The 13472-nt window shown below is 37.8% G+C and overlaps 1 protein-coding gene across 4 annotated transcripts in view; it reads left to right on the forward strand.

Moving 5' to 3' along the window:
- ctnnd2a (catenin (cadherin-associated protein), delta 2a) overlaps positions 1-13472 on the forward strand; it is a 182764-nt gene that overhangs the window by 138596 nt on the left and 30696 nt on the right. For all 4 annotated transcript variants that reach the window (XM_077735923.1, XM_077735920.1, XM_077735921.1 and 1 more), the window contains exons 16-19: positions 4270-4387; positions 7157-7339; positions 10876-11049; positions 12343-12493. In XM_077735923.1, the coding sequence (XP_077592049.1) occupies positions 4270-4387; positions 7157-7339; positions 10876-11049; positions 12343-12493 (626 nt within the window). The remainder of the gene's footprint in view (positions 1-4269; positions 4388-7156; positions 7340-10875; positions 11050-12342; positions 12494-13472) is intronic.

Raw genomic sequence — 13472 nt, forward strand, 5'->3', positions numbered from 1 at the left:
TACCAAATTTTCAAACACATGGCGTAGGTTGGGCTGGCATGAAAACATATTTGTGGCACTGAAACGCACAAGCACCAGCTACGAAAATAGGGCCCTTGTTGTTCATTGAATGTTTTTCAATTCTCAATAGCTTCCATTGAATGTTGTTTACCTCTCTGCAGGGTGGTACTTGACTGCCAATATTCAGAGAGAGAGAGTGAGAGAGATGGGGAAAAATACTGTTGTTTCCACCCTACATACTTTTCTTTCTGGGACTAATTTTGGGCTTATCAGCATCAACAAAACAAATGTAAACAGACACATTTTTTAATGTTTTCTGTTTGTCAGACAGGCAACTACCAACCCCACCTCCATGCCACACATACACACAATTTGACTAGTGCATCGAGCCACCTAAAACCAGCTGCTCTCATGTCACTAGGTGATCATTCGTTTAGAAAGAAAGCCATCTGCCAACAATTCATGAGTTTCATGTACACGTTGGATGCTTGCATGTGTAAATACCGGTGTAAATGTAATTATAAAGAAACTCTTAAGTTAAAGAAAATATAGATACTGTATTTTCCTCCAAGGAAGGTAAGAGTGATTGTTGTGGTATAGGGGACTGAAGGAAAGTTACAATTCTGCAGCCTTGATGGATTGGAGTGCAACTCTTTAGATAGATGATTCAAGTGTTTCATTCTCTTCCATTGCTACCGATGTATCAATAGAAGTAGCCATTGCATCTTTATAAACACTTGAAAAATTGAGTCATTCTTAAGAGCTCCTTGAATTCAAGCTATACATTTCAACACTCAGTACATAATGGAATTCCACTTAATTGTATGTTCCTATCAAGACAAATGAATTATCTTGGTTTTTTTTTTAAGTTTCACTTGTAGTTCAAAAGGCTTGTTCAGTTCAGTTCTAACTAAGTGTGGAGTCTCTGAGTTAAACTTAGGTATGATGGCTGTGGTGTTTTCTGGTGTGCCTTATGTAATGCTTCACTTGCATACATTGCTAGTAGTATTAGTCGTGGTAGCGGTAGTAATAGTAGTGGTAGTGGTGATGTTAGTAGTAGTGGTAGTGGTGATGTTAGTAGTAGTGGTAGTGGTGATGTTAGTAGTGGTTATGTTAGTAGTAGTGATAGTGGTGATGTTAGTAGTAGTAGTAGTAGTGGTAGTGGTGAGTTTAGTAGTCGTTGTCCCTGTTGTACTTCTGGTGTGAAAAAGTTGTTTTAATGTTCAACAAAAATGTCAACATGTTTTTGAGAAAATAGTACTGAATCTTTACCAACAGATCCACCAAAATAATTAATTCTATATACCATAATTTTCACAATATGCAGCGTGCCTAACTCCAAATTCCACTATCCATGTTTCATGAAATTCAACATATACAAAGATAGATGTTCCAAAAAAATATTTAATTGATCAGAGATCTATTCCTTAACAAAATGAATATTCCTACACACTAAGTTGCATCTTCCTCTTTCATATGCAGCCAATGTCAGAGCAGCGGGACAATATGGATTAGGGCCGAAATGGGTAAAACGAGATCAGTTTTACAAAGACGTACTTAAAAAAAATCCTGTACAAGAGTTGTCACTTTTAAATGATCAAAAAACATATATAAAATATGGGAAAAACAGAAGTTCACATGTATGCAAGCACATTGATCAAATGTTGTTGACCACGCTTCAGATACAATTGGATTGACATAGTGACAAAGTGTATGATACATAGTCAGAGAAATGGCACCCACTTTATCAGTCTGACATAGTCCAAATAATGACTAAATTATGAATGGGACGCTTAATCAAATTCTGTCATTCCTATCAGTGACCAATTATTTAATGATGCAAGCTAATGAGTTCGGCTGAATAAATGAGGGGTGACATCAGATAGAACTCAGTGCAAGTCTAAAATTCAATAGTTAAAGATTGGAGATTACTTTTGCCCAGGTATTCTTTCACAAATATACACACTGGTAAATTATAAACATGATACTCTCACTCATTTCCTATCTCACCGGTGCATTAGGCATAACATATTCCATCTGAATTCTATGCAGAATAAAACCATTACATGCTCATTTGCTGCCACACAAATGGAACATCTCTTGGACAAGTGGTTATGGTGACATCTCACCATCTTTGTGCCTCTTCACCCTCGAGCATGGCACAATGTGTCATCATATTCATTTTCAAAGCTCGAGATGGTTTTCCAGAGGAGGGTGTAATCCTATTTTGGTTTGTTTTCAGATTTTACACATGAAATTAAAATTGCATTTAAGCAAAACAACATAAACACATTAAATTCAGTTGACATTCTATACAGTAAAATATGACACACTTGCACAATCATTAGTTATTCAATCAACTAATGATTGCATGCGTGTGAGTTGCAGTAATACCGCTATACATCTACTTTAACTCATTCTGAAGTGAATAGGCAAGGTGAAGTCAAATGCAAGAATGTCGGAATGAAAAGCATTGAAAGCTCATTTTTTTAATTAATGAAAATAGTTAAAAATATTCATATTATTCCCAGATTCATATTAAATAAGAAAACACAAACATGTTTTTGTTTTTGAGACATCTGTGTAATTTTGGCTATAACGCACCTGCAACCACAAGTGTGTTGTTGCTTAGAGAATTGCTACTCTGTCACCCTGATTTTGTCACCGCTGTAGCAGAAAATCTGGTATCACAAAAGATCAGATTCTTGAAATGGAACTGAGGTATTTGTTGCTTTTGCTTGACGGTTACCTGTGATTTTTATGAAGACCACAACTCAAGGAATTTTGATGGCTACATTGCCTCCTTGGCAAACCTGCCACCAGATATTGAAGAGAGTGAGCTTGCACCGTGAAAATCACCACCTGAGATAGAGCAGTTGTTATTATTTAAATAAATCTATGGATAGTGTCTCCTAAATACAGCTGATTTTGTTTATCTTTTACATCAATATCTGGCTTACATCATGTAGACTGTTTCCATTTTGAAGGTATAAAGGTGTATTTTTTAAATTCATTTTTAACATATCCTATGTCAAAGGAAGGATCTTTTCATGTGTATTGAGATCTGATTTCCAAATCACTCACAGAACTGCATTGACGTCTGCCAACTTTAGTTCAGGACCATAAGGGTTTTTGTCCAAAGAAAAAATTCCAACTATCTCTCAAAGCAATTAAAAGCAAAGCAAGCATCTTTATTTATTTTTTTAAGTATTGTAAGTCTTGGCTGTTTGCTAGTGCATGCATAAAATTATCACTTTGGAGCCAGTTGTTTAATAGAAGCCTGTTTGCCTATTAGCATTCAGGCCCAGTGAAAAGAACTTGGCCTTCTCTTTGAAAGCCAGAAGAATCAGACGTTAAGTTTTAATCGAGTTACTGAATCTTTCCCTCACCTCATTGTCACCATAATAATAAAATGATTGCCCTCATTTCATAGCATAGTCGAAGAGCCGTGATCTCTTTATAATTGCAGGATGATGAATGGACGCCACTACATGCCATCAATACAATTCCATTGTCTGTCATATCTTAACATAACGTGAAGACAAACACTTGGACCAACTGACTAATTAGTTTGATAATTGTTTTGATGGTTCGCATTTTGGACAATCCTATCATGGGAGAATTTACCAAGTATAATTAAGTGAGTGTGAAGTAGTTCTTTGCCAGATTTCGAGGCAGGCAATATGGTTTTGAGTCTTCCTTGATGGCAATGTTATTGTGATTGTTTTTATATGAATACAAAAACAGGACAGTAAAATAGATGTGGTACCAGGGAGCTTTCTCAATAATAATAATATCTATAATAGCTTTGTCAGTTAAAACCAAAATAAAAAAAACCAAAGCAGATGTTTGGATACATCTCTATTTGATTTTACAGGAGTGGCTATTGAAAAGACCAACAAAACAGGTTCAAAATCTATGCAGTGGAAGGATCCAATTGTTTGAAATAAATATTATTATTATTTCACGGATTTCATAAGAAAGTATTGACTTCAGGTATGAGTCTGATGCTGGCATTATCGATACTTTACACTACGCACTCCATACGCAAAACTTAGCATGTTTACATAGAATTGTATTCTCAATCTCCCATCTTGTTATTATAGCTTGGGGAGAGCTGCAATCTTTCATTCTGATCAATTTGTCTCACTGACTGTCATTATATACTTTACTACCAGTGTTTTATCCCAACATTTCAATCTCTCCCTTTAGTGGCATTTTTGGTTTGCATTGGGCATGGACACATTTTTTGGGCCATGTTTCTTGCAGGAATGTCAGCTCTGCAGGGGAGGAGGCCAGACGAAGGATGCGAGAGTGTGACGGCCTAACGGACGCTTTACTTTACGTCATCCAGACCTCTCTAGGCAGCAATGAGATTGACAGCAAGGTAAATGTGTTCTTTATTTATCTATTTATTTTTTTTAAATGCTATTATTTTTGTCATTTAAACTATTTGTATCCAATCAAATTGCCCGGGTTACACCACTTTCCTGGTTAAACTCATTTGAAGCTAAACCATAGACCAAAGTTTTTAAAAAAAATGTAACTGCAGTGTTTGGGTATTTTCTTTTAACCATTTGTCTCTAAACAATATATTTTGGTAATGGAGGTCACACATTACAAATATAATGCAGAGGAAAGCTCCAGTCAATTTAAAATTACAAACATCTTCATGAATGATGTCATTTGTCCGCTGTTTGCTCACATCTTCAACAAAATGTAGCATAATGTAAATTACAATAATTGAAAATGCTACATAAAATGCACGCGTTGCGTCATCACAGGCAACCGAAGCATTCTAAAAATCAAGTGAACACAGTCTGAGTTCATTGAATGAATTAATCAATATTTGAAGGCTGTCACATGTGCCTGTGCATCAAGTTAATGTATTGGGGAAAAAAATCAAACATTTTATTTATGTGTAGTGCAGACTAAACCAGTGAGGATATACCAAAATCAATGGACTTTTTTCAGTGGATATAAAGCATTTATTTTTTATATCATGTCGACGACACCACTCATGTCACCTGATTTCTAGTGTAATATTTGCAGAAAAGTGTAAGGTGAATTCCTCTTAATATTCAGAACAGGATGGCCCAGTCGGCGAGTGTTTAGCGCATCTGCCTCAAAGTTCTGGGGTTGATGGTTTTATCCCAGGTCGGTCATAACTATGGAGTTTGCATGTTCTCCCCAGGCTTGCGTGGGTTTCCTGTGGGTACGCCGGTTTCCTCCCACATTCCAAAAACTTGCAGGGTAGGCCGATTGACCACGATAAATTGCACCTAGGTATGAGTGTGAGTCTGAATGTTTGTCCGTCCGCAATTGGCTGGCCACCAATTCAGGGTATCCACCGCATCTGGCCTGAAATCAGCTGGGATAGGCTCCAGCACCCCCCTGCAACCGTTGTGAGGATAAGCAGTTCGGTAAACGTACTATATGCATTCAAATATAATAAACTTCAGTAGAATTATTGTGTTGTGTTGATTAGATTGAATTTCAAAGAAACTCAGAATTGTGGTCGTAACAGCAACAGTAATTTTTGTGATTGATAAATGCATTCAACGTTAGTCATTTTAAACTCTTATCAGCCGTGATGAGTTAATTTTTTGACGATTTTCCCATCTATGATGTTCCCGTTATACCAAGCCTGCAGCATACGTGAGCTTGTGTCAAAGTATATGTGTTGGCCAGTCGATATCACATAAACAATGTTGTGGCTGGCTGGCTTTTCAAGGTCTCCATGTCTGCCAGGCTTTCTAAATGGCCTTCCTTAATCACTGTTTATCCGCCCGCTGCTCTCCACCATCTGACTGCAGCCACCAGAGGAGCGTAGCAGTTGCCTCGCTAACAAAGACTGATTGGCAGGTGAACTTGCAGGCAGTTATTAGCAAAATAGCCTTAAGTGATACCTGCTGCCTCTCTTGCTTTCCTGCTTAGAACTGCCGACTACTTGTTTTACATCTTCCAATAGGCCCTAGAATAATTGGTTTCACTTAACGAGCATTTCATTCATTTTTCGCATCAGGTGGGCAACACCCTCAATTGGTGACCAGCCAATCACAGGGCACAAGGAAAGGGGCAAGCAATCAAACTCTAGGGGTAGACATGTTTTTCATCACATTTTTTTGTCTTTCAAATTTTGAACATCAAACTTATGTGAATAAATAAATAAATTACTGTATTCTACTATTATTCAAATATAAAAATAACTATGTTAAAAAAGCATAAGACAACTTCCTCCCTTACACTATGAAAAGTAATGAGTAATAAAACCTGCTGAAATTTTGGCACACATATTTATTTTTATAATTTTGCTTTCAAATCAAAGGTTGGTGTGGCATATGAAATAAATAAAATAATCAACGGAATAATTACTATTTGCAAGTAGAATATTTTCAACCTCACAAAAGGAAAGGATGTAAATTTACCTCACATTTTGGCCATTTAAAAAAATAATAATAAATGTTGGATAAACTTAACTCTTTTGAATCAAGTTAAAGGTAACGTATGCATATTTTATACAGGTTGTAGATTTTATGTGAATGCAACTCAGCCTAGTGCAACGTTGTTTTGTTTGTCGCATCTCCCGAGTGTGTTCAATTATGCTCCCTGGTTGTTCTTGTGTAAAGTGGTGGTCTCTTGGCGAAAAGAGTGATGATTTGTCTTTGTTAGTTTCCACTCCGTTTAATCCATGACACCCTGCTTTTTGAGTTGTGCTAAACAGAGCAGGACTCACTAAAGCATACGTTTACACAATGTATGATGTTATACTCACCTATTTTTCTTTGTAAATTTTATTTGTTGGTAGTTCTTCGTGATGAGCTGTTTCCAAGCTTTCAGTTATGAAAGCTTTGTTGGAAATATTGCACCAAAATAACCTCTTTCTGTAATTTTCCAAAATTCTTTCTCATTTGAAAACCAGATTTTTTTACAACACACATTTATATCACGATTGGATTTTCTATTTTCTGTCCTCTCACGCTGTCCATCAAGTGTGCCTTGGAGTGGAAAGTAGATAAAAGTACTGGTAGTAGGCAACAAAGCACTCTTATCACACTTTAAGTGAACTGTGCTATGAAGTGTGATGTTTCATTTAAGTGTATCAAGTGCACATTTTCTAAATCTGTCCTCTCATCTTTCTCATTTCCCAACTCAGACTGTGGAAAACTGTGTTTGCATACTGAGGAACCTGTCCTACCGCTTGGCAGCTGAGACGTCCCATGGTCAGCAGACCGGGTTGGAAGAGCTGGATGGTCTTCTCTGTGACTCCAATGGTCGTGATGGAGAGAGCTCTGGCTGTTGGGGAAAGAAGAAGAAGAAAAAGAAGGCTGGTGACCAGGTAAAATTGCAATCAAGAAAATTATATTCACTCATTTTTATATGCTGCTTAGTGTCACAGGGGTGTTGGAGAGAATTCCAACTAACAATGGGCAGTAGAAGAGGTTGCTACCCAATCACAGAGCACTTCAAGAAAAACACAAACATTCATCCACACACTCCTACCTACATAGAAAACATTGTGTTTAACCGACTTACCAGGCATCCTAGGTGGACCTAATTTACACTAATTTCTTATCTTGTACTTGCACTAAAATGCCTTAGGCCCGTAACCGCTTTAGTCACTTTTTGTACCTCACTACTTATGTGACCACTTATTCATGTAGATTACTTATCTATGTTGACTACTTATTTATTTATTTATTATTTAATGGATTATTTATTTGTGCACTTTATTGGTGAAGCTTTAAATCTCATTATACTTGCATATCGACAATAAAGGCATTCAATTCAATTTTAGGAACATGGGAGGAAACTGGAGTACCCAAGGAAAACCCATGCAGTCATCTGCTGCCTTTTTGGCACTTCACTATACATTTATGGCTCTAGGAATATCTTTTGAAAAAATGTGAAAAATAAAAGCATTTTTTAGGTTGTGGGACAGGGACAAAGGGGCCAGATTCATTATGTGTAGATTAATTCAGCAAAACGATAAAGCGAGTGGTTGGCACGTCAGCCTCACAGCCCTGGGGTCCTGGGTTCAAGTCCAGGCCGGTCGACCTGTGTGGAATTTGCATGTTCGCCTGCGTGGGTTTCCTCGCGGTACTTCGGTTCCCTCCCACATTCCAAAAACATGCATGGTAGGCTGATTGGACACTCTAAATTGCTCATAGGTTGTGAGAGTGCATGGTTGTCTGTCTCCTTGTGGTCTGCGATTGGCTGGCCACCAATTGAGGTGGCCCGGAATCAGCTGGGGATAGGCTTCAGCACCCCCCGTGACCCTAATGAGGATGAAGTGGTTCAGAAAATGAGATGAGATGTGACAGATTAATTCAATTTAAATGTAATATTAGATTTCACATATTTGATGCAAATGCAGTAACACTGATTGTTTTTTGAGAAATCCAGTGCAGTAGGAGCTTTTTCAGGTTAATTTGTGTTGATGGTGCAGCCCAGCACTTCAAGTTCTTTTCAAATGTTCACCATCATTTCTCGCCAATTGCAACTGACATGGTTCCAAAATGTAGCAGCCCAGTTTTCATGTTCAAGCAAGAACATGGTGTCAGAAGTCGAAGAAGATAATTTAGTACTGAAAACAGAAAATTAATGGGAACCCTAGATCACAATGTACTCTGTAAACTTAAATGTGCTGGACTCCTTAATAATACTAGCTTTTTTTCCCCATTTTCTTCTGGCACTTTATATTAGTGAGACTTTTTGAGACCGAGAATCTGTCTAACTTTTAATCCTATGTTCACTGTCCTCCTTTTCTTTTCAAGATAATAAGATAATGTTTGCTGAACCACGCTTGGATAGAAAGTCAGAACCAAATGTACCTGTTCCAAAGTGGCAAATGTGTGACCTTAAAGTCTTTAAAGCCATTCACTATTGATTTGTCACTTCCAAAGTCATGTAATGTATGAGCGCTAGATCGACATTTCAGTGCCAAGGTGGCAAAACCACACCATTTCTTTTACAAATGAGCAAGTTATTTTCTCTCCTACATCTATACACTTGTACAAGAAGTAAAGGAAATGACACTGAATGATTCCAACCAATTGATTTTCTTTCACTTACTGTCCACAACATTTGCTACGCTTGTGCAGTCTTAGATTCAATCGCAGACACGCTACAGCAAAGTCTGATTTTACATTCACTAGAAAATAATGGATGGTGGAGAGAAGAAATGAGGCAATAGTAAGAAACAGACAGGCAGTCACAGACAATGTTAGGTGGTGACACCTAGATGTTAACGTAGTCCCTTAATCATTTATTAGAGTCAAACGGCAAGGCAAAGGAGCACTGTGAGATCCTGAAATAAATCTAAATAATTCTAATAAACTGCTTCAACAAAGTAAAGTTATCTTCCACTACAGAAGAATAATATGAGAAAAGGGAGTTTTTAATTTCCCTGCATTTTAGTCATTATACATTAATATATATATATATATCGGTTATTTATCTCTTTTTTCCCTAAATTGTACTTATTTCAGTTAACATCAGCTTTTTTTTTAAGTATAATCTTCATATCAATCTGTTTTTTTTTTCGCAATAATAATAATAAGGAAGGAACTTGGCCCGTCGTTGGTTTCTCACATTTGGGGTGAACCACAATAAATATTTTGATTACTCTTTTCCTCTGGAACTTCAATATAATGCTGAAAAATCTATTTTTGCATTCCATAGGAGGTATACCGGGAACAAATATAGGGAATGGGTTGTTCTCTTCAGTCTTCAAACTATCAAGTGCTTGATTTTGTCATCAGAGAATTTATGTAAACCGAGCATACAGGCACACACATACACGCACTCGAGTGCAAACTTGCCTCGTTTACTATGAAGTGGGTAGGGGGGAGCAGTTGAGCGGAACGCGAAGGTCGATGGGGAGAAAAAATGCAAAGAGGAAGGAGAAGGATGGAAATAGAATCAGAAAACAGGGAAAGATACTTTATTGAAATAATGTGCGGTGAATTATCGAGAGAATAAGAATCCTACTGAGAAAAAAAAGGAGAACAATTTTAATGATAAGCAGTAGAATGCAAATGGAAGTTTGAAAAAGGAGGTGGAGGGAGTTTATTGGGAGGATTAGAAGATATTTGTCTGACCAAAGGGAGAGAGCAGTGGATGAGAGGTATCTGTTAAAGCGATTTAGGTTTATTTCTTCATAAATGAGATGTAGTAGTTCAATGAAAACTGCTATTTTATTGAACCCTTTTCCTTTGGAAACCCTTTTGATTTGATCAGTCTTTTTTAGAAAAAAAACTTGATCTGGAATTTGTTCTGCAAAAGAGATATCGGATTTAATCGTATACATAATGAAATAGGCGGCCCGGCGCCCGAGTGGTTAGCATGTCGAGGGTTGAGGTTCGAAGGGGTTACTGGAGCCTAACCCAGCTTACTTTGGGCGAAAGGGAGACTACACCCTAGACTGGTCGACAATCAGCCGTATGCCAAACAGAGAGACAAAGGAGTACACACACTCACAATCATACCGCCACCAGTGGGAATCCAGCCCACCTTGTGAGGATAAGTGGTTCAGAAAATGAATGAATAAAATGGAAAGAAAGAAAGGTTGCATCAACCTCCCACAGGCTCCCATCAACCACCACAAGAGGTCTTTTTGGAATTTGGACTGTTTTAAAATGATAATAGTTTGTAGTATATAATTTGGAGTACAAAAAAAACTAATAACAGGGAGGCAGTGAGAAAAACTTCCAGTTTTCCTCCTGTTTGGTTGCTTAGCAAACAGCCCCAAATACCCTCTTTGTGCTGTACTGAACCTTACATTGTGGGGGGGAAAAATGTAGGTCTAAGTGCTTTAAATGGTCCTGTGTTCTCATATGATAACCCTACTCTGATCTTTCTTTCCTCTTGAAGTGGGATGGCATTGGTCCCTTTCCAGACACAGTGGATCCACCCAAAGGGGTTCAGATGCTTTGGCACCCAACCATTGTCAAGCCCTACCTCACACTTCTGTCTGAATGCTCCAATCCTGATACACTAGAGGGAGCAGCCGGAGCCCTGCAGAACCTGGCTGCTGGCAGCTGGAAGGTAATAATGAATAGGAATTATTGACCGAACAATCCATTGACTTTTACTCTTGACACATCAAAGCAATGCTCGTTTGTATAATCATATTAGGGGAAATCTTAGAAATCCACTTTCATCAAGTTCATAGATTCAAGACACCAATTTAAGGGCAGTCAAAGAAGCTGGTTCAACTTTGAAATGCAGCCTGTGATTTATCTTATTCTATAGCAGCAATGGAATTCCTTTAATGTGAGACCTCCAAGTTTGAGCCTACTCAGAAGTCCATCCAGGGTTCAGGAGCAGCTGGCTGATGATAGGGGCTTGTTGGTAATAATAAATCAGGCATGCAGTCCAAAGGATTGATATCAGTACAGGCAGTTTTCTAAGAAACCCGTGGTGAAATGGTTCGTATGGACTTTTTGCAACAAGACTGAATGTGATAAACCTTTGGACAAGACAACACAAACAGAATGCTTTCTTGCAAATTGACAATAAGAGAACTTGGTTGAAAGTTTACTCTGAGATTAGTTGTTTTTGTTTTGGTATGAATATGCACCTAAAGAACCTCTCATACACCTGTAACTGTCTAGATTTGGTATGTTGGGTACCTCCAAAGTTTGGTTGAGATGAGTTGGGAGTAGAAAGTCCATATTAAGGAAATTCTGTTATTTCTGTGGGAAGTCATTATACTCTATTGAAGATCAGACGCTGTCCCATCTTAGATCTTTCTGTCCTGATCATGATTATTCTTCTGGAATTATTCTATGCAACCCAAATTTTACTGAATATATGTCTAGAAGAAACAAAAATAGGATGAATTTCAAGTGATTTGAAAAGTCAGTTTGTATTTTTCTGATATCAATTTCTCTGTAGATGACCCACAAGGTGGCCCCACTTGAGGTATCTAGGTTTGAGAAATCCAATTAAGTGTAGTACCATGATCGTTACTGAAACAGGATTGAGTGGTCCCCAAACTCTAAAGACTTCCCTCCACTTCATATAATTCTCCCTCTTACGATAGGCTCATAAGACTTTTGAGTCAGTCGTATTACTTCAGGTGCTCAAAATATACAATTTCCCTCTCAGGCATGAGGCTATGATTGCCTCTCACTGGTGTCACTTTGTCTACCTATCTAGACAGTGATCGTTGGTGCTTGTCCTGTGGATGAAAATGTTTTTAAAATTCTGGAAAATTGCCAATGAAAGACATGGGGTCGGTATTGTTGGTATACTTTTCTAATACCTGAATGTTTTAGTGAACATTATTCTAATCCAACAAAACCAATCAAAAGCTACATTTATTCTGCTTCGCAGTGGTCTGTGTACATTCGGGCAGCAGTTCGTAAAGAGAAAGGACTTCCTATTCTGGTGGAGTTACTGCGAATCGACAATGACAAAGTTGTGTGCGCTGTGGCTACTGCTCTCAGAAATATGGCACTGGACATCCGGAACAAGGAGTTAATTGGTAAGTCTGGATAATTATTTCATTCCATGTGTTTGAAAAATGTGGTAATGGGCAACGAACAGTATTTTAAGATTTGAAGAGTCAGACAAAGCCTATTGTGGTTTGGTTTGGTTTTGTGGACTAGTCAAAACTGTGACCTGCTACTGTATCATACAACCACATGATGATAACACAGTTGCCCTTCCAGCAAGATTGTCTGAAATGAGTAACTCTGGCACACAAGAAAAGTTCAAATGTTTCGTTTGCTAGGGTTTTAGTATATTAAGTAGGTAGTTTAGGCCACAGGTGTAGAAGTTCACTCGCCTGATGGCGGTATGATTGTGAGTGCGTATGACTGGTGACCGGTCTAGGGTGTACTAGTCTGTCTTTTGCCCGAAGTCAGCTAGGTTAGGCTCCAGCAAACCCGCAACCCTTTTGAGTATGGGTTAGGGTTAGGGATTGTAAAAAATATGTTACATTTAAATAATTGTTATGGAGTAACAAGGCTAATTAGTGAGTATTGCACCAATATTCAAATAAAAAGAATTAGAGACAAAGATTTTAGCAATTTTACCCTTCCAGTTTTAACAATTTCCTCTAATACACAACTTACTAAGACTATTCACCATTTACTTAAGTGAGGAAAAGTACAGACTTTTAAAAATGTGACTCGGATGGGTGTTGTTTGCCAGGTGTATCCTATTATGTTAATAATGTATAAATAATATAAAACTTCCGAACACTTCAAAGACAGAGTCTGTCATGAAATTGAATTTCAGATTTAGGAAAAACTATTTTATGTTGTTTTTTTTGTCCTAGCTGAAAGCAACACTAGGAGACACACAAGAAAGACATAATGGAGAATTGTCTGTTATAATACTTTTGGGGGGGAAGCGCGAATATGCATTTCTGCCTCCGGTATCTTTAATTATTCCAGCTTTTTAGTGGGCTCGGTGGTTTCTATAGCAACTATGCTTCCCTCATTTGCAGGGAAGGATTT

Source organism: Stigmatopora nigra, chromosome 16 (assembly GCF_051989575.1).
Source record: "Stigmatopora nigra isolate UIUO_SnigA chromosome 16, RoL_Snig_1.1, whole genome shotgun sequence".
NCBI lineage: Eukaryota > Metazoa > Chordata > Actinopteri > Syngnathiformes > Syngnathidae > Stigmatopora > Stigmatopora nigra.